At 54.7% G+C, this 27,291-nt stretch overlaps 1 protein-coding gene and 2 long non-coding RNA genes across 6 annotated transcripts in view; 1 reads left to right on the plus strand and 2 right to left on the minus strand.

The window, feature by feature from the left end:
• The first annotated feature begins 4,061 nt into the window (after positions 1–4,061).
• On the plus strand, positions 4,062–20,279 carry LOC138425519 (serpin B6-like). 4 transcript variants are annotated; one of them, XM_069563494.1, is made up of 7 exons: positions 4,062–4,283; positions 12,055–12,229; positions 13,972–14,121; positions 16,067–16,184; positions 17,141–17,283; positions 18,674–18,829; positions 18,999–20,279. In XM_069563494.1, exons 2-7 carry the CDS (start codon positions 12,065–12,067, stop codon positions 19,401–19,403), a joined length of 1,137 nt encoding a protein of 378 aa, XP_069419595.1. In that variant the 5' UTR covers positions 4,062–4,283; positions 12,055–12,064; the 3' UTR covers positions 19,404–20,279. The 4 variants fall into 4 exon arrangements, with proteins under 4 accessions (XP_069419595.1, XP_069419593.1, XP_069419594.1 ...); XM_069563492.1 differs by having other exon boundaries at positions 4,104–4,283; positions 18,674–18,919; XM_069563493.1 differs by lacking the exon at positions 4,062–4,283 and adding an exon at positions 7,808–7,957.
• On the minus strand, positions 6,824–7,668 carry LOC138425523 (uncharacterized). The gene is made up of 2 exons (XR_011251243.1): positions 7,515–7,668; positions 6,824–7,114 (listed from the first exon to the last, which is right to left on the minus strand). It is a non-coding gene; the product is annotated as an uncharacterized lncRNA (long non-coding RNA).
• Positions 14,538–27,291, minus strand: part of LOC138425522 (uncharacterized) — a 39,131-nt gene continuing 26,377 nt past the window's right edge. The window contains exons 5-6 of the long non-coding RNA XR_011251242.1: positions 26,598–26,685; positions 14,538–16,169 (exon numbers count right to left, since the gene is read on the minus strand). This is a non-coding gene — a long non-coding RNA (uncharacterized lncRNA). The remainder of the gene's footprint in view (positions 16,170–26,597; positions 26,686–27,291) is intronic.

A 27,291-nucleotide genomic window follows, 5' to 3' on the forward strand; every position in this document is an offset into this window, starting at 1 on the left:
TGGATGTGAGAGTTGGATCATAAAAAGGACTGAGTGTCAAAGAATTGATGCTTTTGAACTTGGTGTTGGAGAAGACTCTCGACAGTCCCTTCGACTACAAAGAGATCAAACCAGTCAACCCTAAAGGACATCAGTCTGAATATTGGAAGGACTGATGTTGAAGCTGAAGCTCCAATATTTTGGCCACCAGATGCAAACACCTGACTCATTGGACAAGACACTGATGCTGGGAAAGACTGAGGGCTGGAGGAGAAGGGGGTGACAGAGGATGAGATGGTTGCATGGCATCACCGACTCGATGAGTTTGACCAGGCTCCGAGAATTGGTGATGGACAGGGAGGCCTGGCGTGCTGCACTCCATGGGGTCACAAAGACTCGGACGTGACTGAGTGGCTGAAATGAACTGAACAAGGGGTTTCTTTTGTTAAGGAATCCTTCGAATGGAAAATGAAGGTAAAACTTCTGGCAAACCAATTCAGGACATGGTGATTTAAATGTGGCTCTTCTTCGCCGAGAACCGCACTGTTTTTCTGCGGAACTCTGTTCTGGATGGTGGTGCAGACAGCAACCTGAAGGCGGGCCAGCAGCAGTCGGGGGCTCTCTGCGGTTCTCGGCTCAGACTCACCTGATTCCTCAGCCACGTCTCCCCCTGCTTAGAGCTGGGTCACGCCTGCCCTGCCCCCGGCGTGCCGCTCTGGGCTCTGAGAGCTGAGTGTGCGTGGTTCCGGCTCAGAGAAGCGTTGGCGGCGGGTGCTGAGGGAAAGGGGCTCTCACCCACTGGGGCCTGTTGCCTAGAGTCACCGGTTATGAGCCCGGGCAGCCAGGACTGACTGCTTGTGAGTAAACAGGTGAGTAACCAGGTGTCTTGGTTTCCGATAACCGATCACCACAAACTCAGGGTGAATGTGTCCTGAAACCTCGCCGTATGCAGGGCATTAACATACGCTCCATATCATGTATGTAATTCACATGTAATGTGATCACAACAGCACTCAGCGCCAGGGTATGTGCACGTTCACCTGAGATGCATCCAGGGATCCGAACTGGGCTTCCCCAGGGTCCTGGTTCTGCTCATGGAGCAGGTAATCTCTGGCCGGGGTGGGGGTCGGGCTGGTGGGGGATACAGGAATCACCTAAACTCTCATCGTGACAAAGTCTCCGCTGGGTCTGGAAAATTCTGTGAAATTGCTGGTGAAGCATTTTCACTTTCGTTTCTGTATATGCCCTTCCCTGTATTCCCCAGGCCAGGTTAGATTCAGCCCAAAGAGACTTTTCCTGTCTTCCTCCGGTTATCGTGGTTTGTGCCCTCCTGAGCTGAATGAGTCTGTGACATCATTATCAGCTGGTGGGCACTGTCCCCCTTGAAGACAGGTGGCACGCCCGGAGGCATTTCTGTTGTCCTAATGGAGGGAGGTGCAGCTGGCCTCTAGTGGAGGGGCACAGGAACCACGTCAGGAATGGTCATCTGACCCCACTTGTCAGCGGTGCTGCCTGTGAGCAATGCTGGCTGGACACGTAATCGGGCCCCTTTCACGTCAGAACCCACCACATCTCCAGCACAGCGATGTGTGTGGAGGTTTCCCTTTGGGGGCCTAGTGGGTGACGTGCAAAGTCAGTGGTGGTATTTCCCGTCAACAGTGGTGGAGACAGATGTGTACCAAGCTTCCCATCACTTCTCACTGAAGTTAACAAACGTGACACGCACTGTCTTCTGGAAACTGCCCACCAACTCTGTGGAGCTAATAGGTGTAACTGCTGTCAGGAAGTCAGGTTCAGACATGCATGGAAAGGAAATACGAGCAACGCTGGCACATGTCTTAAACGCGGGCTGAGAGATACACGTCTGAAACTCTGATTTTGAATTTGAATATTGCTTCTGAATTATGTCTGCCTCCCTTCTTGTTTCTGCGGCCCCCCTCCTTGGCGTCACTCCCATACGCCCACCCCTTGTACCCCAGCCTGTGCGTCCCCCTGACTCCCTGTTCCCGCTGTCCTGTAGGGGGACCACCCTGGGTCCTCCCTTCCCAGCTCTCCGTTCCTGGGCAGGTCACCGCCACCCTCGCCGCCCCACCCAGGACCTCTTACCCCTTTCTGAGACACACTGCGATTGCATCATTTCTGAGTCTCATGGAATTTTACCCCTATCATTTGACTTCTTCTTGAGTGTCTCTTTAGGTCCAACCTGGTCCTCCCCTCTGTGTCATAAATCCACATTAGGACTGAACAGGGCTTTTAGAGAGAAACCTCTTTGTGAAACTGAAGCTTTCAATCTGTGTAGCTTTCATAAAATTCCTTGGTCTGGAAAAAACCCTCTGTACAGCCATACTTGAAGTCCAGCTTTTCTGCCATGTGACATGCAGGGTGGCGGTGGGGTGAGATTAGTGAGCGGGAGGAGGGGTCCCGGCTCTCTGACTGGGCTGCAGACCCCAAGGGTGCCTCTGTGACTCACACATCCTTCATCTCAGCTCCTGGGGCCATTTCAGGGTCTTGACCTCCCTGGGGGTGGTGCTGGGTCAGCCTCATGATCCAGGAATCTCCTGGTTAATCAACATTCATTTTAACCATCAGCCTGCTCTTTCAGTGTTGCCAAATAGTAGGACACCTTCCTGGCTCAGGGTCCCTCCTCCCGGCCACCTCCTGTTTCTTTACAGAAGCTAAAACACTTGAGGACCGGGCTGTAGGGAGCAGGGGAGCCAACTGCCCAGCACTTGATATCTGGAACCCAGAACCACCGAGCGCCCTTCTCTGGGTTCCTTGTGCCCCCCGCCCCCAACCACCTCCTAGGACCTCCCAGGTCATTCTCAGAGGACCTGATCTCTGACATCCCCGGGAAGACCTGGATCTAAAATGCTGTTTCCCTCTGCGTCTGGCTGAAGAGCTTTATCATTTGTGCATAATCGCACCCCCCTTGAAGCCTCACCTTCCCTTTAGAAATCTGTCTAGACACTGCGGTTGATGGTATGGACACAAAATCAAGTCAAGGAGAATGAGGCTGTCCTAAGGCCGGTCACCTAGTGGAGAAGGAAATGGCAACCCACTCCAGTAGTCTTACCTCAAGAATCCCAGGGAAAGCGGAGCCTGGTGGGCTGCCGAATATGAGGTCGCAGAGTTGGACATGACTGAAGCGACTTAGCAGCAGCAGCAAGGCCGGTCACCTAGCGGGAACCATACAGAACACGGAAGCTCCTCCATAAAGTCCGTCCAGAGTGAAGTGTCTGCCGGGGACTTTCTTGGGGAATTTGTGTGTGGCTGCCACCATCTAGATGTTTTCTCATAACATCTAGGAGGTACCTCTGAGCACTTCTGGTGTTCTCATCACCTGTGAGGCACCTCAGGTCCCATCTCCCAGCCCAGTGCCACGCTCGTGGGAGAGGCTCAGATGTCCCTGCTATTTGAGTTGACAATCTTCATTATGCAAGGACGGAGCACTCATGGGGGAAACAAGTTTACAGGGAGAAAGGCCTTCAAAGTAAAGGAAGAAAATACTTTAAAGAAAGGTTTTTTAAAGTTACAGAAGAAACAAGTTTAGAGGGAGAAAGGCCTTCCAAGGTCAGGGAATCTTTGCAGAACAGGGCCATGCTCAGCACTGCTCTTTGTAGGCTACTGAGAAATGGCATCTAAGTGCCTGAAGGCAGAGAGGCAGGCATGGTCTTTTGCTAACAGTACCCAGACAGGGCTCACTGGGCTGAGAGTTAGGAGGCCAAGGGGGACTGACCGTGCTGGTGGTGGGAGATGGTGCTCTGACGGGTGACCCAGACCTGCTGCGGTGCGCTTGCCAGGACCAACTCTGTTTCTTCTCTAGAGCTGAAAGTCAGATCACCATATAAAGACTTTGAAAAAACTCTGCTTCCTGGAGGCCTGGGTCGGCCCACACTGACCCCCACTCCCGCCCCTCACCCACCCCGCGACCGATACCAGCCCCCACCCTCACCCTCCACACCCCACCCCCCTGACCCGCACCTCCACCCTCTGCATCCGTGGAGGCCAGAACCAGAACCAGAGCTCCCAGGGCAATGGGCAGAACCTCAAGTTGTGGGTGGGGCAGGGTTGGAGGAGGCCCCGCCCTTCGGGCTCTGTTGGCAGGGCCTCCTGGACCTGAGGCCACTCCTTGCTGGGATCTGTTAGAGTCTGGAGCTGAGGAGGCAGGTGAGCCCCTCCCGCGAGAGAGAGCTGAAGCGGAGCGGACAGGCTCAGGGCCCCTCTAGAAGGTGGGGACCCAGAACCCGCTGCCCTGCCACCTGGAGGCAGAAGGGTGACTGCCTGGTTGAAGGATGGGGAACCGGGTAAGTGGATCTTTCAGAGGTCCCAGCGCCTCGGAGGGGCTGAAGGGGCTCTCAGGTCTGGCAGGAGGATGAGCCGTGTTGGCCAAGTGTGTTTGAGCCCGGGGCGGGGCCAGGCAAGAGCAGGGCGCCTCCGCCTTCCGCAGTGGAGGGAGGTGGGGAGTGGGGACACTCCTGTTCTCAGGCTCCGAGCGGCAGCAGGGAGAATGCGGGCCAGAATAGACGTGGGGTCAGGGCTAGCCTGGCTGGAGAGCTTTAAGGGGACAGGAGGCAAGGCTTGGTGGTGGCTGTGGGGGGCTGGATTGGGCCGGGAGGACACAGGGCCCCCTCAGGGCCTGAGGCCAGCCGTGGTGTAAGTGAGGGTCTCGTTACCAAGGAAAGACAGCCACAGGTGGGCTGGGGGCTGATGGCCGTGCCATGTCCGGTTTCAGGAGGGCCGGGGCCACCCCGCCGGCCTGCCTGACCCCCTCTGACCTCCCCTGCCTCTCCCACGGCCTCAGTGCTCGCCCTGGCTGCACCCCGTCACCCTGACGGTCCTCTCCTGAACACCTGTCTTTAGTCCTTTCCTCTCCTGTGTCCCTCGGGACCTGGTTTCCAATGTCAGGCTCGGTGTCCACTGATGGCTGTTGAGGGAAGGAAGGAGGGAGCCTTCAAATCCTGTTTCTGGTAAAAATTGAACTGAAAAATTTAAAGAAAAGCACAGGGCTTGGGCCCCACATCCCGTGTCCGAGGGTCCCTGAGGGCTGGGGAGCGGAGGGCAGGCGCCCTGAGCTGGGCCAGGGTTCAGGGGCACTTGCTGACCATCAGGACCCGAGGCCCGGCTGGCATGGAGCAGCTGCTGTAGGTGGAAATTCCTCGCCTCACAGCCCATTTCCTCCCGGATTCCAGCCTGTCTGGCTCCAGTTCAGCTTCTCAAATATTTCTCAGCTATCAGCTGGGAAATGGGGAGACCTGGTCTGCTTCATAACTGAACATCTCCCAGGGGTTCCTCAGGAGTATGTGCAAGGATACACGGGGCCTTGTGGGGACCCGGCAGAGGGAAGACCCCCTGAGAAGGAAGTGGCAGCCCACTGCAATATTCTCGCCTGGCAAATCCCACGGGTAGAGGAGCCTGGCGGGCTACAGTGCATGGCCACGGGCTTGCAAATGGTTGGCTATGACTAAGTGAGCACACACACACTGGCAAAAGGCAAGGTTTCAGGCATTCTGTCCATATGAGGGATCCCGCTCTGTGTCCACGGCCTCATAGTGTGCTGTCTGCTGCCCACCTGGTCTGTCTTTCAGAAGGACCAGGCCTTGAGCACGTTTCACGCCTGAATCTCTGGGCGGGGCTGCTGCAGTTTCTCTGCAAGTACTGCTGGGCCATCAGATCTGAAAAGCTTGTAAATACTGTGGGTTGCTAACCAGATATGCTCTGTGTCATCTGGATTACTTCTGTTGTTTGTGGGAAACATCCCAGGGGTCGCTGTCTCTAAGGAAGCCAGGCAGATATAGATAGCTGCCTGGAGCTTATATCCTGGAACTTATTTCATGTTCTCCATTGGAGGCCAGAAGTTCCACCCCTGGACTAGTCTAGAGCTTTGCATTACAGATGTTTAGTAAATATCCACTTAATTAGCGTGAATCAGTAAGCAATTGACATAATCATCGCTGGTCTCACCCATTAGGGTGTCTTTTTTTGTTATACATCTAAGCCCCCAGTGCACTATTTTCAGACAGCCTTACCAAATCTGCTTGCATCTCCACCAGGGACTCAGGCAAACATTCTCTGGCGTTTCATGAGTCAGTCAGTTCAGGCAATGCTGGAAAATTCACTTAGAAACAATCCTATTAGTGGTGCAAATGTCCCGGTAGAACCTGCGGTGAGGAGGTGAGCACCCTCTCCTTCTGTGTTGGAGCTGAAGCCTCAGCAGGACAGAATGCTGACTGACCCAGGGGGACGTTTAAGTGGCTGCTCTGCGGTCTGGTCTTGGGTGAGTTGCTGTGTGTGTCAAAACTGACTTGTGTTAAGTGACCCGGATATGGGTTGTGACGTGCTTTTTAAATGTATCTTTGCCAATGTATTATTTCCAACATTTGAAAGAAAGGTTATTTTCAAAAAGAAAGCACAGCGAATGAAAACACTGACGTGTAACAATCCCCAATTCACAAATGACAAAGCTGTGTTTAGACCCTCGGTCAGCCTCCTTTGTTCGTGGTTCCAGATCACTGGCTGGAAATTCAGACTGCCTGACGCATGCCTAACAGGCTCTGTTTACTTGTACTTTCCAGGGAGTGCTGAGTCCTTTGAAATGGAAGGAGATGAAAGCAGCCCCCTACCTGGGGACAAGTGGGGAAAGAACATGTCCTTTTCTTTCTGAGGATCAGGGGTTCTGTCAGGGTTAGCACCAGGGATGAATTGGGCGGGGTCACTTTGTGGGCATCATCTGCACATTTGAAGCGAATTCTCTAAACACGAGACACCAACTGTTTCCCTGCAAGTTTTCCTTTCGTTTTAGATTGGAAGGATTCATCAACAAAAGAAACACTTGTCATACACAATACACAATTCCAATATTTAATAGAGGGTCATCTGGTTTGATTTCAATGTGCGGTCATTAAAAGAAGAGACATAGAAACAATAGGGAGAATTAACAGTGTATCCATCACCAAACTGGGCTGACAGCCTACACTCAGACCTGAACAGTCCTGTGTGTGCGTATTAAGTCCGAGTCTTTGCAATGGTGCCAGGCTCCTCTGTCCATGGGATTCTCCAGGCAAGGATACTCCAGTGGGCTGCCTTTTCCTTCTCCAGCGGGTCTTCCCCACCCAGGGATCCACCTGGGTCTTCTATGCTGCGGGCATAGATTCTTTACTCTCTGAGCCACCAGGGACGCCCCCAGCTCTCCCAGGTTTCCAAACTGAGCCTGTCATGTTTCAGACGAGGTCGCTAATTTCCCCACTGCGGTCACCGGCGCCCTGTCCGCCCTCCAAGGCTGCGCTGGGCGGGCAGGCCAGGGTCCCACCGTGCTTGGTTCACAGGGGCCTCTGTGCACCGGGAGGAGTGCGCCTGGCTTCGCGCAGAGACTCAAGCCCACGTGCCCGGGCGGCGCCTCTCAGGACCAAGTATCAGCCCGTGCGCCCCGCGAAGACCCGGGCTCGCCCGCTGAAGGCCTCCTAGGGCCGGGCCTTCGCTCCTCCTGCGGCCCCGGGTAGCGGTCCCCGCACTGCGGCCGGACCGGACTCGCGGCTCACCTGGCGCCTGGCTCGCCCCTGCTGTTCGGCCCCGCCCAGCCGTGCGGCAGGGCTCTCCGGTCCAGTTCGGTCCCTTCCGGCCAGGCCCGCCCTTCCTGCTCGGCCCGGCGCCTCCCGCTGGATCCGGCCCTCGGGTCCTGACCGCCCCGCCCTCCCTCTCGGCCCCGCCCATTCCACGCGTTCACGCCTTCCTGTCCTGCCCGCCCCGCCCCCCGCTCTGCCCCGCCCCTCCCTCTAGGCCCCGCCCCCGGGCCCGCCCCTCCTCGCCCCTCCTCGCCCCTCCCCGCCCCTCCTCGCCCCTCCCCGCCCCTCCCGCTCGGGTTCGCCCTTGACGCTCGGCCCTCGCCCTCCGGTCCGGCCCGGCCCGGCCCGGCCCGGTGTTTTGGCCCGGCGACTCTGTCGCGCCCCGCCCGCTCCGACCGCGCTCGAGGACCTGTGGGGAGGTAGGGGCCGCGGAACGGGCCTGCGCGCGAGGCGGGCGGCGGGCGGCGGGCGGCGGCGGAGGCGCGTGCAGGGCTAGGTTTCCTTTCGAGTCCGGCGGCCGCGGCGGACGTGGCGACCCGGTCAGTGTGGCGGCGCCGCCGGCCGGGACCGGGGACCGGAGGACCCGCAGGGGGCGGCACCCAGCCTTCCCGGGCCCCGCGCGCCCAGGTACCCTGTGCGAGCGCCGGGCGTTGCGGACCCGGGGTCGGGGCGGAGGCCGGAGGGCGGATAGGAGCCGGCCAGAGTGCCCAGGCGGACCCGGGGCCCAGCTGTCTCCTGCCCACCGCGCGGCCTGCGCTCAGGGTCCCTCAGGCCTGCGAGGATGATCGTGAGGACCGTTTCAGAGCTTGTTACGGCTGATTTTGTTTTCGCTAGACACGCTGCAGGTGCAGTATTCCGAGAGTGGGCATCTTCAGGGCCAAGAGGGCCTGGGAGAAACTTTAGTCGCACCTGGGTGCTCGATAAGTTGGCACCTTGTTATGCCCAGTGTCTGAGTCCCCAAAACTGAGAGAGTAAGACGTCCACAGCAATGCAAAAGCATAAAGGGGTTTATTGCTAGCTCGAGTTAGGGCCCAAGTCTCATCCAGCACAGTGGAATCTTGACGAGGGCCCCGAGCTCTAAATCACAGCTGCTTATATGCAGGCGGTCTTTTGTCTCAGCAATAGTGTAGTTGGCGTGTGGTGACTGACTCAACCTTGGGTCATCGTGTTGACTGACTTAACCTTCGCGTCATCGGGGGGGACCTTGGTGTCACTGGGGACCTTGGTGTCACTGGGGACCTTGGTGTCATCGGGGACCTTCGCGTCATCGGGGGCCTTGTGGGGCTTCCCAGAATTGTGACTCATGCTCACAAGAACCTGAAGCTTAGGCCTAGTGTGGCCTGTCGAGCCTGTAATGGCTCAGGTCAGGTCCCAACAACCTGAGTTACTTTCTTCCCTTCTCTCTCCGCCCACCCCCCCTAAAGTTCTAGTTTGAGGGGAAAAAAAAGTATGGGAGATGAACGTTCACATGCTGCCAGGAATACTGAGCTGCTGGGGGAGGCCGGGTTCTGCTGGGACTGGCCAGACTGTGTGCCTCCCCGCTGGTGTGCTTTAAGGCTGAGACAGAGAGGGCGTGTGAAAAGTATCCCTTGGATTGAGGTCCCCATAAACAGGAAGGGCTGTGGTTATCAGTGTTCTGGGGGTGGTGTGTCCAGGATTCCCCACAATTGGTGACTAACTGCACCCTCAGCGTTATACCACCCCAGAGAAAGGCCATGGTTTCAGTCATACTGGCCATGTAAACTAAGTATTTAGAACCACATGAGGCCAATTCCAGTCCTAAGTGTTGTATTGCAGCGCAGCTTCTGGCCTGATCACTCCAGCCAATACAGTAGAGAGAAACGAGCGTAAATGGAGCCACTGTTGTTTTCTGCTTGCACTAAGAGCGCGCTAAATACACAAAGGGCTTGCTGTCAGACCCCGGGAAGCCCACACACCTCGCCCACCACGCTTTCTGGACACGAGAAGAAGGAAAAGCGTGTGCAGTTCTATTCACCATTTATTGAACACCAACTGTGGGCCAGGCGTCAGTTGCCGTAACCCCCTCAGTGAACCTATAGAGTAGAAAGAACCGTCCGGATTACACATTAGATAACACACACACACACACACACACACAGAGACCAGGCGGGGACAGCGCAGGAGCCAAGTCTCCAGTAAACCAGACTCTATGGGGATTAAGGCTCCCTCGATCCACCCCGGGGCTTCCCTAGTGGCGTTAGTGGTGAAGAACCCGCCCGCCAGTGCAGGAGACATAAAAGACATGGGTTTGAACCCTGGGTCAGGAAGGACCCCTGGAGGAGGTCGTGGCAACCCACTGCAGTATTCTTTCCTGGAGAGTCCCATGGACAGAGGAGCCTGGCAGGCTGTAGCCCACGGGGTCATGAAAGAATCGGACAGGACTTAGTGGCTAAACAGCAATTCTTAATTACACTGGAAACACTGGGGCACCACTTTGTAGCATCATTTGCACAGTGTGAAAAGAAATTGTGGTCTTACTTTGTCCCTATTGGAAATGAATGGTTCTCGAACTGTTCAAGTTTCTATTTGAAAAAGGAGGTTTTAGTTTGCTGTCCTCCCCTCTCTCTCTCTGTCTCGTATCTGGGGAGGGGGCGCTGCCACAGGGATGAGGGGTGGACTGCAGAGTCATGACCTGCTGCTCAGCTCCCACTCTGCTCCTTGGAGCCCAGCAGAACTAAGCTGCTTTTTAAATCAGCTCTTTCGGGAGCTGCTTTTGCTCCATTCTTTCCCATGTTGGACTACTTCCTTGATTCTGGCTGCTCTGCAGGTCAGCCGTCACAGAGTTTGCTAATTATGCTCATTTTGTGTTGTTTCTGATAGCCTTGTTCCCGAGTTGAGTCTGCAGGGCCTGAACTATCAGAGCAATTCCCACCAGCACTGAGGACCAGGACACTCCCGAGTCCCTGCCTGGGGGGCTCGGTGCTGCCTCTGGTGTTCTGTGTCAGTGCCCTGGGCAGTGCACGAAGCGGCGCTTCCTGTTTGATTTTGGGGCCTACATCAGCGTGGGCTGTTCACCTATCTCACAATTCATGTACTTTCTGCCATCAGAGTATCCTGAACAAACCTCTGGGCCTCACCTCTTCATTCCTTCCTTTTCAGTTTAGCGATTTTACAGGGAGTGGGTATGCTCTCACCTTTAATGACCATCAGCAACTGTTGTCAGTGCAGAAAAAGAACTATTACCAGCCTCGATGTGGCCTTTGAAGACCAGTGACCTTCTGCTTTTCTCTGTATTAGTGTTAAGCTATTGGATACTAAGGCCTGTCCTGCGGGCTCAGTGGAAAGAATCCTTCTGTCAGGCAGGAGCCTCGGGTTCATCCCTGGGTCGGAAAGATCCCCTGGAGGAGGAAATGGCAACCCACTCCAGTTTCTTGCCTGGAAAATCCATGGACAGAGGGGCCAGGTAGGCTGTAGTCCACGGAGTCACAAAAGAGTCAGACGTGACTCAGCTACTGAGCAAGAAACTGGATACTAAAGATGGAAGAGAATCTGTAGGGATAGTGTTTCCTCTCCTCTATGTTCTTCCTGGCTGGTCGAATAATTAAATGGACCTCAGACAAATCGATAGCAGAATACCAAGCCCACTGAATCTTGTGCAAACCTCGAAGAAACAAGGCTCAGGAAGTGACCAGGCAGACAGCTTTATGTGTGTGAAGATTTGATGAGACAAGGGGTTTGCCTGGGGCAGCAAGGTCGTGAAGTAACAGGGTTTGCTGGTCTCTTGAACGGCCTTTTCAGCCTTTCGTTCCCCTCTTTGGCCGTAAAGATGTCTCTCTGCCTCCTGGTACAGGAGGGTATTTCCACGGGGAGATGTATTTTCAGCTCCAGGGGGAACAGAAGAAGGGCAGCATATGCTTTCTGCACCAGCTGTTTCTCAAGTCGCTTTACTTCAGAGCAATCAGTGTGCTGCAGTGGAGTGTTCTGGGGTGAGCTGCCCTGCACCCATCAGGAGCGCAGATTACCTGGTGCGTCCCCGTCCTCATGCAGGGAGCAGAAATCAGGGAGCTGATGCAGGGCCCGGAGCGGGGCTGCCAGCCTGCACGTCCTGCGGCTTCGGGCCCTGTCCTCGGGCTCACCTGCTTGTTTCTACCAGGTCGGTATCTAGGACTGATGCTGCTTTCTGTTGAAGAACTGGGGATCTCTCAGCTGTCATCCCTTCTCACCTGGCAGAGAGGCCCTGAACCCTCACATACCTCCGCCCGTCCCCACAGTGTCCTGTTCTGCACCAAACACCCTCCGTGTCGGGGCTGCCGACCTCCGAGGCCGGGCCCTGGAGGTGGACGTGGGTGCGTCCCAAGGCCCTTGTCCCCAGTGGAGTCAGCAGGGCCTGGGCCTGGGGCAGCAGGGGAAACCCCGAGGAAACCGAGTTTTGTGCGTGTACCTGTTTTCTCTTCGAAGCAAAGCATCAATGCTAAAAACAGTTAAGAGCAGAGTGAGACACAGTCGACCTGTGGCCTGAATTTGCGTGACACTGATTTTAAATCCGTCCTTTCAGCCTCGCCACCATGGATGCGCTGTCAGAAGCAAACGGCACCTTTGCCTTGACCCTTCTGAAAAAGCTGGGTGAGGACAACTCGAAAAATGTGTTTATCTCGCCCCTAAGCCTCTCCTCTGCCCTGGCCATGGTCCTCATGGGGGCCAGGGGCAACACCGCAGCCCAGATGTGCCAGGTACGTTCGGGAAGCAGGTTGTGGGCGGCGGCTGATGCTCTTTCTTCGGTCGGTGAGCCGGTGTCCGCGATCCGAATCCAAAGGTCTTGCTCCACAGCCTGGCCTACTCCCCTGTGTCCCCCTCCCTGGGCGCCCCCTCCAGTGTCTGTCTGGCGTGTGGCCTGGGGCTCCTGACAGCGCAGCACCCGATTCCAGCAGGACAGGCTTGAACGAGCAAGCGTTCATCGAGCCTCTGCTCGGACCCGCTGCTCAAGGCCCTGCTGGCCGAGGCCCGTCCTGCCGAGACGCCCAGAGCCAGCCCCGGGCGGGCTACACAGGGTGTGGACGTCAGCTCCTGGGCCACAGTGATGGTGGGGCACTGACCTCTGGCCCCTGGGGGTCACAGCCTTCCCGCATGTGGGGTGCCCTTACCCTTCCCAAGGTCCTGGGGTCCAGAGGGCCTCCAGGTGTAACAGAGTCCTGATCACACCCTTGAGCCTGGGCTCTGAGTTTGACCTCTGCCCTAAGGCCATCACTTTCAGGGTCCTGTGCCAGCTGGAGAGGCTGGGAGTGAGAAACACTTGCCCCCTCCACCCAGCAAGTGTCAGGACGCAAATACGCGGGTGCTCCTGCTCAGTCATCTCTGATTGTTTGCTTCCCCGTGGACGGCAGCCCTCCAGGCTCCTCTGTCCATGGGGTTCTCCAGAAAGAACACTGGCGTGGGTTGCCATGTCCTCCTCCAGGGGATCTTCCCGACCCAGGGATGGAACCCACGAGTCTTGTCTCCTGCCCCGGCAGGTGGATCCTTTCCCAGTGCGCCACCTGGGAGACGCACGTATTTCCTTTAAGTCCTGCTGAAAAGGGAACAGTCCCCTCTTGAGCTCGGCACTGTCTCCCCTCCCGCTGTCCCAGGCTCTGAAGGGGCCGCCCTCTCTCTGGGCACCTCGTGTGCAGATTCCAACTCCAGGGGGAGGGCCGGCCTTCCCGCCCTGCACAGGCCTCTCTCCAGGGCTCCCGCCCGACCTCCTCTCCTCCAGCAGTGGTGCCCCCGGCCCTCCAGCCTCAGCCAGCTGCTGGGTACAAAGCCCGTGCCCAGGCTTTAGCTATGTGTTACTGTGGATCGGTGCCAGACAGCTGTCTGGACCTTCTCTCTGTGGCTCCCGAACAGACCACCCACGACCGGGAGTGACCGGGACCATGCCTGGGACTCTGCGGCCTGGGTGCACGGTGCCTGCTGGGCTCCTCCTGGTGTAGGAGCGGCCCCGATCCGCTAAGCACTCTCCTCCATGTGTCCGCTCTGCCGCGTTGTTACGAGGCCCCAGCGTGATGGCTGGGCGTTTCTGCACCCTGGCAACAGGGGCAAGACAGGGAACGTGGAGTTGCCAGGCCTTTACAAAGGCCTCGGCCCAGAAGAGCCACTTCTTGTCCCAGTGGTCAGAGTCCGTTCCAAGGCCAGTCCAGACCCAAAGACGTGGCCTGTTTGTGCAGAAACGGGAGGCCTGTCCGAGTCCTGTCTGCAGGCAGACTGCGAGCACAGGGCCCTGGACTTTCCCAGGGGCATTTCTTCGCCCGCCGTCGCGGCCTGAGCCCGAGCGGGAGGCGGGCTAGGGGGCTTCCCAGAGCCACTGCGCCGTTATTTGCGTGAGTCTTGTTTCAAGCTGCGGTGAGGATCAGTGCGGTGCTTAGGCTGACTTCAGTGTTCTGTCCATTTCCTGTAGTCAGGGCGTACTGCAGTGGTGGGTTTTATCTGTTTTTGATTTCAGACGCTTTCTCTAAGCAAGAGCAGTGGCGGAGGTGAAGATGTCCACCCAGGTTTCCAGAAGCTTCTCAGTGAAGTTAATAGGACCAGCACACAGTACTTGCTCAGAACCGCCAACAGGCTTTTTGGACAGAAGCCTTACGATTTCCTCTTGGTAAGTCATACTCCCGATTGCCTGAAGCAGATAGAGACCGAAGTCCTGTGTAGACGGGAGGCGGGCCTTGTGGTGCAGAGAGGCCTTGTGGGCTGAGACCCACACGGTGGGCGGGATGTGGGACCCCAGTCACGACCTCACGCTTCCTGGAACCGTTCGGTCGTTGCCTGTAAGAGGAGCCCTGTAACAGCCCTGTTCACGTGTTCCTGAAGCTTCGATGAGTTGATTGTCAGAGAACTAACACAGACCATACCACACTTGCAGGTGAGCTGGCCCAAACAGGGGAGTGATCGAATAGAATATTTCTGATGTTGTTTTTCACACGTTGGAAGTTTTTGGTGCATTGTGAGACGTTCAATTATTTAATACCTGTAAATATTTTGATTATCTTTTCCTATGCAGAATTTTTTTTTAAGTTTTTGTCTTTTTTTCTCTGGTTTTATTTAATTACAGTGCTTTCATGGTTTTAAAATTTTTTTCATACCCACCTCAAGTCATCTCTGAGTGTGTTCTTATGATATAAAAAGGCAAACAAGGCCAGAGTCCTCCCACTCTCGCCCCCGCCCTGCCCCCACGCCCAGTTTAAGGGCTTGTGCCCTGTACACAGAGAAAGTCTTTGCATCTCAGTACATGTGTGCCCGCTGTTGTTCAGTCACTGAGTCATGTCCGACTCTTTCTGAGCCCGTGGGCTGCAGCAGGCCAGGCTCCTCTGTCCTCTCTACGTCCCAGAGTTTGCCCAGAGTCATGTCCATTGAGTTGGTGGTGCATCCAACCCCTCATCCTCTGTTGGCCCCTTCTCCTTTGCCTTCAATGTTTCCCAGCATCAAAGTCTTTTCTGATGGATTTGCTCTTCCTATCTCGTGGGCACAGGGATGGAGCTTCAGCCTCAGCAGCAGTGTGTGTCCGCCTCACCCTTTCTCAAGGTGGTGGGCGGCATGCTCAGGGGTGGCTGTACTGAGACGCAGCCGCCAGCCCCTGGGTGGGTGTGGGGTGGGGCCCAGCCCGGGCCGAGTCGGCAGGGACCGTGTGTGTGTGGTTCTGTCCTGTGTGTGCTACTCAGATGGACTTTAGAAGGAAGGGACAGAGGAGACTCTCAGATATCAGTGAATTCTGCCTCATTCCCACCCTGACGGCTGCAGCCCTTCCTCTCGTCCTCAGGAAGGGTAGTGGGTGGGCACGTCCACCCTCTGCTCAGCGCTACAGGCCTGAGCCTTTAACATTCTGATTGTTCATGAGACTGAGCAGCTTTGCATGTGGATCAAACATTTGTATCTTTTCTGAAAATTGCCTATTTATGTGTCCTTTGTGTAGTTTCAAATATGGGTTTTATGTCTTTTTTTTTTTTTTAACTGAGTTCTTTGTATGTTTAGGATAACGATCTTATTCTGTTATATAACTTTTTTCATTATTTTCACACTTGTTTCATACTCTAAATTAACTGTTTTAAAACAGGTGGTACAAAGTGAATATAGTCAGCATGAGGTCAAATATTTGTAGGTTTGTACGGGCTGGTACAAATTTCTTTTACAACCTGATTTACTTGTTTTTATCCGTCTTAGCTCCATGCTTTATTGCCTACAAGTCTATTCTCACCTTTTTTTTTTTAGTTCTACCAGTTTATTGCTAGCAACCCATCTCCCTCCACCTTCATGCATGCATGCTCAGCCTCGAGACCCTATGAACTGCAGCCTTCCAGGCTCCTCCAACATTTGCAGGCTGATTCTTACCACTGTGCCACCTGGGAAACCTGTGATTTTACTGAGTTATTCATTCAGTGTAGCTGAAAACTGAGAATATGGATTGAAGGTTAATTGTGCACATTCGTTTGTGCATTACACAAGTAACCGTCGAATGATCAGTGTTGAGGTTATGCGTGGTGAAGCAGTCAGCCGTTGGCGTTGTGTGTTTCTGTAGCCATGTGATTCTGTCATTCCGTCTCTCCTAGTCTTTCAAAGATGCCTGCCGAGTGTTCTACCAAGCAGGGATGGAAGAGCTGGACTTTGTCAGCGCTTCGGAGGAGTCCAGGAAGCACATAAACACCTGGGTAGCTGAAAAGACAGAAGGTGAGGACGTGTCACTACTTCTGTTTGCACAGTATTTGAATCGGTCTTATTTTCCATCAGTTCGTCTCAAGACCATCGAATGTAAACAAAAATGGCTTTTTTCTCTAAAGACCTGGAACTTTCAAATCCACTTCTGAAACTTAATCGGCAACCAATTTCTCTAGCTTTCCCCCTCCTCATCAATCTTCGGTGCACCTCTTCCAGAGCAATCACACTTTCACTTTTGGCTGTTGCTGTTAATGTTCCTATAGTCTGCCTTTTCACAAAGGGCAGAAGGCAGACTCTGGATGTGGCGCCACCTCCCTGCCTGTCCAGCAGACCGCGTGCTCTGTGGGTCACTGAGCATCACTGCAGGACACGCGGGCAGGCCCTGGGCCACCTGCGCTTATTCGTTTCCGTGCTCTCCACACTGGCTTCGACCTCTCCCCTTCAGGAGGGTCCCCTCACGCTGTAGACAGAACATTCCTTTTTCTGTCCCTGTGAATAATTCTGCCCTTATTATTTGTTCATTCTATGTGTTTTATGCAACTCATGGTATCTTTCTGAGCAGAGACTTGAAGGTTTTTGTCCCTGATTTTGCTTTCAGGCCAGGCTCCCTGCATGTGTTTCCCTGGTGGCTCAGATGGCAAAGAATCACCTGCCAGAGCAGGATAGGCGGGTTGGATCCCTGGGTCAGAAAGATCCCCTGGAGGAGGAAATGGCAACCTGCTGCCGTACTCTTGCCTGGGGAACCCCAGGACGCAGGAGCCTGGTGGGCTACAGTCCACGGGGTCGCAAAGAGTGGGACCCAACTTATCGAGTAAACAGACAACTCGCTGCACGTGGTTGTCTGGGGGACAGTGAACCCTCTGGTCTGGGCACTGACTCCTCCAGGGGACGGGCCAGTAACTACCCTGCCCAGCACCTCCACCAGGAAACCCTGTTAGCTAACTGGTCCTTTAAAATCTTCCATGCAGGTAAAATTAGAGACTTGCTCCCTGCAAATTCGGTTAACCCCACGACACGTCTGGTTCTCGTGAATGCCATCTACTTCAAAGGAAACTGGGAAAAACAGTTTCCCAAAGAAAACACCAGGGAAAGGCCATTCAGAGTCAGCAAGGTGAGCAAGAATGTTTCATAAAGTGAAGGAGGTTTTGGAAACAGTCCCTGGGGTCCTCTTAGTTTATGGATCGTGCCAGGAGGCTGACCTTCAGGAACTTGAGCCTCTTGTGGCCTTGGCGGCCCAGATGTGGATCCGGGCAAACCCTGGCTTCCTCTCCCCCTGCTCCTCCTCTGAGGTATCATCAGGGGTGGTCCGTGCGGCGGGTGTTCCGTCTTGTATCGCACATCCCAGGGGGCAGCTCGCAGGTCTCTGGGCCTGCTAGATCCCCCAAGATCCAGTTCAAACTCCAGACCGTGGCTGTGACGCTCATGGGCCTGGATCCTACCGTCTGACCCCTCCAGTCAGGCGCTACCTACACAGACGCCTTTCTCTGCAGGGCGTCCAGGAGCCTCCCTAGCGGTCTCCACGGCCCGGGTTCCTGGTTCCCGTGTCCCTCCTCTGACTCTCACAGAGCCCGTGGCCCCTCACAGTGGCTCTGATGCCCCAGAGCCCCTCGGGCCCGTGTGCAGGACCCGGGAGGTTGCTTGGAAGTTTTCCTGAGGACGGTGGCTGGGCTGAGAGTGGCAGGGGTAGGAAGCACAAGTGAGATTGCCGTGTGGTTTCCTGATCCTTGTATCTATTTACTCGGCTGTGCGGGGCTCCTTGCCACTCAGCCTTTCCTGCAGCTGCCCTGGCAGAGGCCCTCTGGGCTCGGGGCTCGGGCTTCTCCTGCTGGTGCTTCTCCTGGTGCGGAGCTTGGGCTCTGTGCCCGTGACTGCAGGAGCTGCGGCTCCCGGGCTCTCAGCCCAGGCTCAGTAGCTGTGGCCCATAGGCTTAGAAGCCCCTGGGCTGTGGGGTCTTCCCAGACCAGGGCTGGAGCCTGTGTCTCCTGCATTAGAAGGCGGGTTATTTGCCCCTGAGCCCCCAGGGCAGCGCTGTTGTCTTAAAACCAGAGCCCACATGGTTGTTCATGGGTCAGCTGTGGGCAGGAAGGCCAGGCGCCCAGGACCCGGCAGGGTCTAACGGCGGGATGAATGGTGTCACCATGAGCAGAGGTGGGAACGTACAGATGGAGCAGGCGGAGGGGACACGAGCCGCCAGTGTGCGAGCCGAGCTGGAGGCTCCTTTGTGTCCAGATGAGGATGTCAGTACAGCAGGAGCCGGGGGCGAGGTCCTGCCGGGAACGTCCGAGTGGAGCCCTCCTGGGTCAGCAGGAGAACAGCAGCCTGAGGCCTGAGCGCCGGGAACCAGGGGTGGGAGCTGGAGCCGCGCAGACGAGCTGACGACGTGGAGCTGAGGGGGGTCTGGAGACAAGACAGAGTGTGTGGGCGCAGGGGCCGGCTCTGATGACTCGTCCCGCGTGTCCACGGGTCTTGTTTCAGTTAACGTTTATCCATTTCCTTTATAGAACGTGGAGAAACCTGTGCAGATGATGTTTAAGAAGTCCACCTTTAAAATGACCTACATTGAAGAAATAAGCACCCAGATTCTGGTGCTTCCCTACGTCGGCCAAGAGCTGAACATGGTCATCCTGCTGCCCAGTGAAAGCACTGATGTGTACACGGTAACCAGGCAGCCGTGGCCCCAGAGCCCGAGGTCTCGTCTGGATCCCTGCCGGGCACCTGGCTCCGGAAACTCGTGTGGGGCCCACAGGGTGCGGTGTGTGGGTCACAGCGGAGGGTCCCCGGGGAAGGGCTGCTGCAGACCCTGAGATCTTCTACCTTCTCCTCCAGGTGGAGAAGGCCCTGACCTACGAGAAATTCGTCGCGTGGACAAAGCCCGATGCGATGGACGAGGAGGAGGTGGAGGTGTTTCTTCCCCGGTTCACGCTGGAGGAGAGTTATGACATGGAGTGTGTCCTCCGAGATCTGGGCATGACCGACGCCTTCGAGGAGGCCCGAGCCGACTTCAGTGGGATGTCGTCCCAGCGAGACCTGTACCTGTCCAAGGTCGTGCACAAGTCCTTCGTGGAGGTCACCGAGGAGGGCACGGAGGCCGCGGCTGCCACGATGGCCAGCTTCATGCTGAAATGCCTGAGGATCCTGCCCCGGTTCTGTGCCAACCGCCCCTTCCTCTTCTTCATCCAGCACGGCAAGACCGGGGCCATCCTGTTCTGTGGCCGCTTCTGCTCACCGTGACAAGGTGGTGGGGACCCCCAGTGCCCCTCACCGTTCTCCCCGATCTCTGCGAAGAGCTGAAACCCCATGTGACCTTGGTGAAGGGCCACAAGAAAGGGCTGATCGAGACCGCCTGTGAGAGCTGACTCATTGGAAAAGACCCTGATGCTGGGAAAGACTGAAGGCAGGAGGGGGAGCGGACGGCAGAGGATGAGATGGTTGGAGTGCCATCACCAACTCAATGGACATGAATTTGAGTAACTCTGGGATTTGGTGATGGACAGGGAGGCCTGGCATGCTATAGGCCATGGAATCGCAAAGAGTCGGACACGAATGAGTGACTACACTGCACGAAGCTTTCTGCAGCCGCCCGTGTTCCCTGCTGAGGCGTGGGGCCCGCACCCAGCTGATGCTGAGGTTCAGGTGGAGAGCGGTGCGGGGTCCACTGGCCTCCCTGTGGCGTCATCAGGAGCTGGGCTCCCTCTAACCTGGTGGTGTGACCCACATTCGCAGCCTGTCTCTAGTCCACTGTCTGCTGTGCCCAAGTCAGCACCTGAGCCATGAGGAGAGACAGGCTACAGAGACGCTGCCGTTGGGAGCGGGCAGTGGGTCCAGTGGCGTCAGCGCCCGCCTCCCCCCAGCCTGTGCCCACTGTCGCCTGAAGGGAACTGTATGTCCAGCCAGGGTCCGAGGCATCTGTCCTTTGTCCCCATCAGGCCATCAGCAGGGACCTGTGAGGATGGACGCCGTGGTCCCGGGTGTTACAGAGCCTGTCACGCAGCTCGGCCTCTGCCGTCTCTCTCTTAGCCGGACCTACTGCACTACATGTTGGGCAGTTTCCTCAAACTGGATTTTTCAATTTGATCCTATTAAAATTTTAGTAGAATTGCCTTATAATATCCCGTGCGTTTGTCATCAATAAACTCGGAATTCCTGTCCTCGTCATAGTCCTTCCCTGGTGACTCAGGCCGGGAAGAGTCGCCTGCAGTTCGGGAGACCGGGCTTCGGTCCCTGGGTTGGGAAGGTCCCTTGGAGATACTGGCTCCCCACTCCAGGATTCCGGCCTGGAGAATCCCACGGACTTGGGGTCTCAGAGACTCAGACGTGACCGAGCCACGCTCGCCGTCACTTACCGTCCTCCCGGTTGATCTTGTCTGTGACCAGCTCTGGCTTCAAGGAGGGGTGGCCGGTGGGCCTCCCTGGGCCCCCGAGAAGGACCCCCGGCTCCGTGCTCTGCTATCATTGTCTTCAGAGTCTTTACAGCTTTTGAGCAGAGGGTCCTGCATTCTCATCTTGCACCAGCCCTGCAGATTACGGAGCCAGTCCTGCCATGGACTACAGAATTTTTTATGGAGAAAAATAGTCTTTTTTCAGATGCTGAGTACCAGGCAAAGCAAATCCTGAGAAATGGAAGATCTTCTCAATCCAGTCTTTTCACATTAAAATATATAGACATTTTGGTTGGGATATTTCTATAGTTGGCTTTTCAACTCCACACAGTTTCCATGAGAGAAAGAAGTAGCCCAGTTCAGTTCATTTCAGTCGGTCAGTCGTGTCTGACTCTTTGCAAGGTCATGGACTGCAGCACGCCAGGCCTCCCTGTCCATCACCAACTCCCAGAGCTTACTTAAACTCACGTCCATCGAGTCAGTGATGCCATCTAAGCATCTCATCTTCTTCTGTCCTTTCCCCTCCTGCCTTCAATCTTTCCCAGAATCAGTCTTTTCCAGTGAGTCAGATCTTTGCATCAGGTGGCCAAAGTATTGGAGTTTCAGCTTCAGCATCAGTCCTTCCAGTGAACATTCAGGACTGATTTCCTTTAGGATGGACTGGTTACATCTCCTTGCAGTCCAAGGGACTCTCAAGAGTCTTTTCCACCACCACAGTTCAAAAGCATCACTATTCGGTGCTCAGCTTTCTTTATGTCCAGCTCTCCCATCCATACATGACCACCGGAAAAACGAGGTAGCCCAGTGTGACAGTCAATTTTGTGTGGCGCCTTGACTGGCTCAGAGGACCAGTTAATTGGTCTAACACCCTTCGAGATGTTGCCGTGAAGGTAGTTTTTACAGGAGATGAGGATTAAATGAGTCGACCCTCCGTAAGGCAGACTGGCCGCCAGCAAGTGGGGGGGCCTGGTCTAGTCAGCTGACAGTGACTGAGGTCCCCTAAGGAGGAGGCGCTTTCCTCCAGAGGCCTGTGGACTCAGCTGCACAGAGCGCTTCCCTTCCCCCACCTCCTGCAGCAGGCACAGGCTCCCCTCCCTTCCTCTCTCTGTGTTCAAACCTCAGAAACCGCCGGAAAGTGGTGGCTATCTGCTTTAGCGCCTGCACTGCCCAGCCCTGTAGTCCCACTCCTCACTCTCAGCCTCCCGGAAGGAGGGCCTGACGGTCCTGGCAGCCCGCTCTGCCTGTACTTGCAACATTCCTTGGCTATCTGAGGTCACAGGTGCAGGTGGCATGTTCCGCCCTCCCGGGGAGGAGTAGTTATCCTCCTCTTCCGAGCCAACGTCCTCGGGTCAGTGTCCCTCTGGCCTTTGGCTCACCCTCAGTGCTCCTTGGGCTTCCCGGGTGAGGAATCCGCCTGCCAGTGCAGCAGATGAAGGGTGATCCCTGGGTCGGGAAGGTCCCCTGGAGGAGGAAATGGCCACCCCTCCAGGATTCTTGCTGGGAAACCCCATGGAGAGAGGAGCCTGGTGGGCTACAGTCCCCAGGGCCTCAGAGTTGGACACAAATTAGCGACTGAGCAAAGCAAGTGAAATAAATCCTGGAGCAGCAGAGCTGGTGGTGGACACGGTCACGACCCCATCCTTGTCTTGTGCACCGAGCCCTGCTTTTGTCCAGAGGTGTCCCCAGAGGCACAGACGGCCTTTCCCAGCTTGATGGAGCAGTCTCAAAACTGCAGAATTACGTATGGATGTGAGAGTTGGATCATAAAAAGGACAGCGTCAGAGAATTGATGCTTCTGAACTGTGGGGTTGGAGAAGACTCAACAGTCCCTTCGACTGCAAAGAGATCAAACCAGTCAATCCTAAAGGAAATCAGCCCTGAATATTGGAAGGACTGATGTTGAAGCTGAAGCTCCAATACTTTGGCCACCAGATGCAAAAACCTGACTCATTGGACAAGACGCTGATGCTGGGAAACATTGAGGGTAGGAGGAGAAGGGGGTGGCAGAGGATGAGATGGTTGCATGGCATCACCGACTCGATGAGTTTGAACAGACTCCGGGAGTTCATTATGGACAGGGAGGCCTGGCGTGCTGCACTCCATGGGGTCACAAAGACTTGGACGTGACTGAGCGGCTGAACTGAACTGAACTGAACAAGGGGTTTCTTTTGTTAAGGAATCCTTCGAACAAAAAATGAAGGTAAAACTTTTGGCAAACCAATTCAGGACATGGGGACTTAAATGTGGCTCTTCTTCGCCGAGAACCACACTGTTTTTCTGCGGAACTGTTTTGGATGGTGATGCAGACAGCAACCTGAAGGTGGGCCAGCAGCAGTCGGGGGTTCTCGGCTGTTCTCGGCTCAGAATCACCTGATTCCTCAGCCACATCTCCCCTGGCTTAGAGCTGGGTCACGCCTGCCCTGCCCCCGGTGTGTGGCTCTGAGGCTCTGAGAGCTGAGTGTGCGTGGTTCCGGCTCAGAGAAGCGTTGGCGGCTGGTGCCCAGGGAACGGGGCTCTCGCCCACCAGGGCCTGTTGCCCAGAGTCACTGGTTATGAGCCCTGGTAACCAGGACTGGCTGAGTAAACAGTTGAGTAAACAGGTGTCTTGTTTTCCGATAACCGATCACCACAAACTCAGGGTGAATGTGTCCTGGAACCTCGCCGTATGCAGGGCATTAACATACGCTCCATATCATGTATGTAATTCACATGTAATGTGATCACAACAGCACTTAGCACCAGGGTGTGTGCACGTTCGCCTGAGATGCGTCCAGGGATCCCAACTGGGCTTCCCCAGGGTCCTGGTTCTGCTCATGGAGCAGGTAATCTCTGGCCGGGGTGGGGGTCGGGCTGGTGGGGGATACAGGAATCACCTAAACTCACATCGTGACAAAGTCTCCGCTGGGTCTGGAAAATTCTGTGAAATTGCTGGTGAAGCATTTTCACTTTCGTTTCTATATATGCCCTTCCCTGTATTCCCCAGGCCAGGTTAGATTCAGCCCAAAGAGACTTTTCCTGTCTTCCTCCGGTTATCATGGTTTGTGCCCTCCTGAGCTGAATGAGTCTGTGACATCATTATCAGCTGGTGGGCACTGTCCCCCTTGAAGACAGGTGGCACGCCCGGAGGCATTTCTGTTGTCCTAATGGAGGGAGGTGCAGCTGGCCTCTAGTGGAGGGGCACAGGAGCCACGTCAGGAATGGTCATCTGACCCCACTTGTCAGCGGTGCTGCCTGTGAGCAAAGCTGCCTGGACACGAAATCGGGCCCATTTCACGTCAGAACCCACCCCATCTCTAGCACAGCGATGTGTCTGGAGGTTTCCCTTTGGGGGCCTAGTGGGTGATGTGCAAAGTCAATTGTGGTATTTCCCGTCAACAGTGGTGGAGACAGATGTGTACCAAGCTTCGCATCACTTCTCACTGAAGTTAACAAATGTGACACGCACTGTCTTCTGGAAACTGCCCACCAACTCTGTGGAGCAAATAGGTGTAACTGCTGTCCGGAAGTCAGGTTCAGACATGCATGGAAAGGAAATACGAGCAACGCTGGCACATGTCTTAAACGCGGGCTGAGAGATACACGTCTGAAACTCTGATTTTGAATTTGAATATTGCTTCTGAATTATGTCTGCCTCCCTTCTTGTTTCTGCGGCCCCCCTCCTTGGCGTCACTCCCATATGCCCACTCCTTGTGCCCCAGCCTGTGCGTCCCCCTGACTCCCTGTTCCCGCTGTCCTGTAGGGGGACCACCCTGGGTCCTCCCTTCCCAGCTCTCCGTTCCTGGGCAGGTCACCGCCACCCTCGCCGCCCCACCCAGGACCTCTTACCCCTTTCTGAGGCACACTGCGATTGCTTCAGTTCTGAGTCTCAGGGAATTTTACCCCTATCATTTGACTTCTTCTTGAGTGTCTCTTTAGGTCCAACCTGGTCCTCCCCTCTGTGTCATAAATCCACATTAGGACTGAACAGGGCTTTTAGAGAGAAACCTCTTTGTGAAACTGAAGCTTTCAATCTGTGTAGCTTTCATAAAATTCCTTGGTCTGGAAAAAACCCTCTGTACAGCCATACTTGAAGTCCAGCTTTTCTGCCATGTGACATGCAGGGTGGCGGTGGGGTGAGATTAGTGAGCGGGAGGAGGGGTCCCGGCTCTCTGACTGGGCTGCAGAGCAAGGGCACCTCTGTGACTCACACATCCTTCATCTCAGCTCCTGGGGCCATTTCGGGGGCTTGACCTCACTGGGGGTGGTGCTGGGTCAGCCTCGTGATCCAGGAATCTCCTGGTTAATCAACGTTCATTTTTAACCATCAGCCTGCTCTGTGTTTCAGTGTTGCCGAACACTGGGACACCTTCCTGGGCTCGGGGCTCCTCCTCCCGGCCACCTCCTGTTTCTTTATAGAAGCTAAAACACTTGAGGCCCGGGCTGCAGGGAGCAGGGGAGCCAACTGCCCAGCACTTCCTGTGCGGAACCCGGAACCACCGGGCGCCCTTCTCTGGGTTCCGTGTGCTGGGTGCAGGCCCTTCCCGATCTGGCCTGGATTTCAAGGCCCCTTCCTGCCACTGTCTTCTCCTCAATCCCCTCCGGGACACATCCCCCCGCCTCCCACCACCACCTCCCAGGATCACCCAGGTCATTTTCAGAGGACCTGTTCTCTGATATCACCAGTAAGACCTGGATCTAAAATGCTGTTTCCCTCTGCGTCTGTCTGAAGAGCTTTAACATTTGTTACAAAGGAGACAACAATATACAAAGCAGAAAAGAGAATCTCTTTAACAAGTGGTGCTGGGAAACCGGGCCAACCACTTGTAAAAGAAAGAAACAAGAACACTCTCTATCACCATACACTCAAATAAGCTCAAAATGATCTAAATGTAAGACCAGAAACTGTAAAACTCCTAGAGGAAAACATAGGCAAACTCTCTGACATAAATCACAGCAGGATCCTCTATGACCCACCTCCCAGAGTAATGGAAATACAAGCAAAAATAAACAAACGGGACCTAATTAAACTTAAAAGCTTTTGCACAACGAAGGAAACTATAAGCAAGGTGAAAAGACAGAAGGGGAGAAAATAATGGCAAGCGAAGCAACTGACAAAGAATTCATCTCAAAAATATACAAGCAGCTCCTGCAGCTCAATACCAGAAAAATAAACAACCCAATCAAAACATGGGCCAAAGAACTAAACAGACATTTCTCCAAAGAGGACATACAGATGGCTGCTCGAGCTTCTAGAGAAGATGGGGAAACATGCACACCAGGCTGCTCCATGTCAGTGCATGGCAAAACCACCACAGTATGGTACAGTAATTAGCCTCCAATTTAAATAAATACGCAAATTTAAAAAATATTTGTGTGTAATCACATCCCCCAGGAAGCCTCACCATCCCATTAGATATGTGTCCAGACACTACGGTTGATGGTAGAGACACAAAACCAACTCAAGGAGAATGAGGCTGTCCTACGGCCAGTCAGCTATTGGGGAACATGGAAGCTCCTGCATAAAGTACGTGTGGAGTACAGCGTCTGCCGGGGACTTTCTTGGGGAATTTGTGTGTGGCTGCCACCATCTAGATGTTTTCTCAAAACATCTAGGAAATACCTCTGAGCACTTCTGGTGTTCTCATCACATGTGAAACACATCAGCACATATGTTCTCAGCCAGGTGCCCAGCACCCAGCCCAGTGCCAAGCTCATAGGAGAGGCTGAAACGTCCCTGCTATTTGAGTTGACAACCTTCATTATGGAGGGATGTAGCACTCATGGGGGAAACCAGTTTAGAGGGAGAAAGGCCTTCAAAGTTAAGGAAGAAACAAGTTTAGAGGGAGAAAGGCCTTCAAAGTTAAGGAAGAAACAAGTTTAGAGGGAGAAAGGCCTTCAAAGTTCCAGAAACCTTTGCAGAACAGGGCCATGCTCAGCATTGCTCTTTGTAGGCTGCTGAGAAATGGCATCTGAGTGCCTGCAGGCAGAGCTGCAGGCACGGTCTTTTGCTAACAATACCCGGACAGGGCTCACTGGGCTGAGAGTTAGGAGGCCAAAAGGGACTAACCTTGGTGGTGGTGGGAGATGGTGCTCTGCCGGGTGACCCAGACCTGCTGGAGTGCGCTTGCCAGAAACCAACACTTTCTTCTCTAGAGCTGAAAGACAGATCATGAAATAAAGACTGAAAAACACAGAAACCTCGTCCCAACTGGACAGTGTTGGAACACTTCCGAAAATGCTTCCTTCTAGCGGCCTGGTTTTCCTTTTTTTTGGCAGGATCCTTCAGATTCAACCAGATAGGGAAATATTTTTCAGATACAATGCTTCTTTCTTAAAAATAATCACATATGGAAAATTAAGACGGATAAGATAGCTTTTCAAAATCTCTTGATTTTTAAATGACTGTTAAAAGGATTTGATATCCCCTATATATTGTTTTGGGAGTTCTCTGGTAGCTCAGATGGTAAAGAATCTGCCTGTAATGCTGGAGACCCAGTTTCGATCCCTGGGTCGGGAAGATCCCCTGGAGAAGGGAACGATCACCCACTCCAGTATTCCTGCCTGGAGGATCCCATGGACAGAGGAGCCTGGTGGGATTAAGTCCATGTAGCTATTGTTGGGAGAAGAGGGAGGAAAAAATGAAAAGCTTTTTTCTCATTTCGAGCTCAGTTTTTTCATCCTTGGTTAAAGCCATCTCCTACCACGGGGATACAAGCCAGACGGAGGGAGGTCCCTCCGTCCCTTGGCACACAGGGGCGGCC

Source organism: Ovis canadensis, chromosome 20 (genome assembly GCF_042477335.2).
Source record: "Ovis canadensis isolate MfBH-ARS-UI-01 breed Bighorn chromosome 20, ARS-UI_OviCan_v2, whole genome shotgun sequence".
NCBI classification, from domain to species: Eukaryota; Metazoa; Chordata; class Mammalia; order Artiodactyla; family Bovidae; genus Ovis; species Ovis canadensis.

What these genes read in the sequence shown, in the direction of transcription:
- LOC138425519 (XM_069563492.1), top strand. Translation starts at nt 12,065, where the DNA reads ATGGATGCGCTGTCAGAAGCAAACGGCACCTTTGCCTTGACCCTTCTG. An exon ending in AGCCTTACGATTTCCTCTTG is followed by an intron (nt 14,122 to 16,066) that starts GTAAGTCATACT and finishes CGTCTCTCCTAG; the next exon opens with TCTTTCAAAGATGCCTGCCG. An exon ending in ACTCGTGTGGGGCCCACAGG is followed by an intron (nt 18,920 to 18,998) that starts GTGCGGTGTGTG and finishes CTTCTCCTCCAG; the next exon opens with GTGGAGAAGGCCCTGACCTA.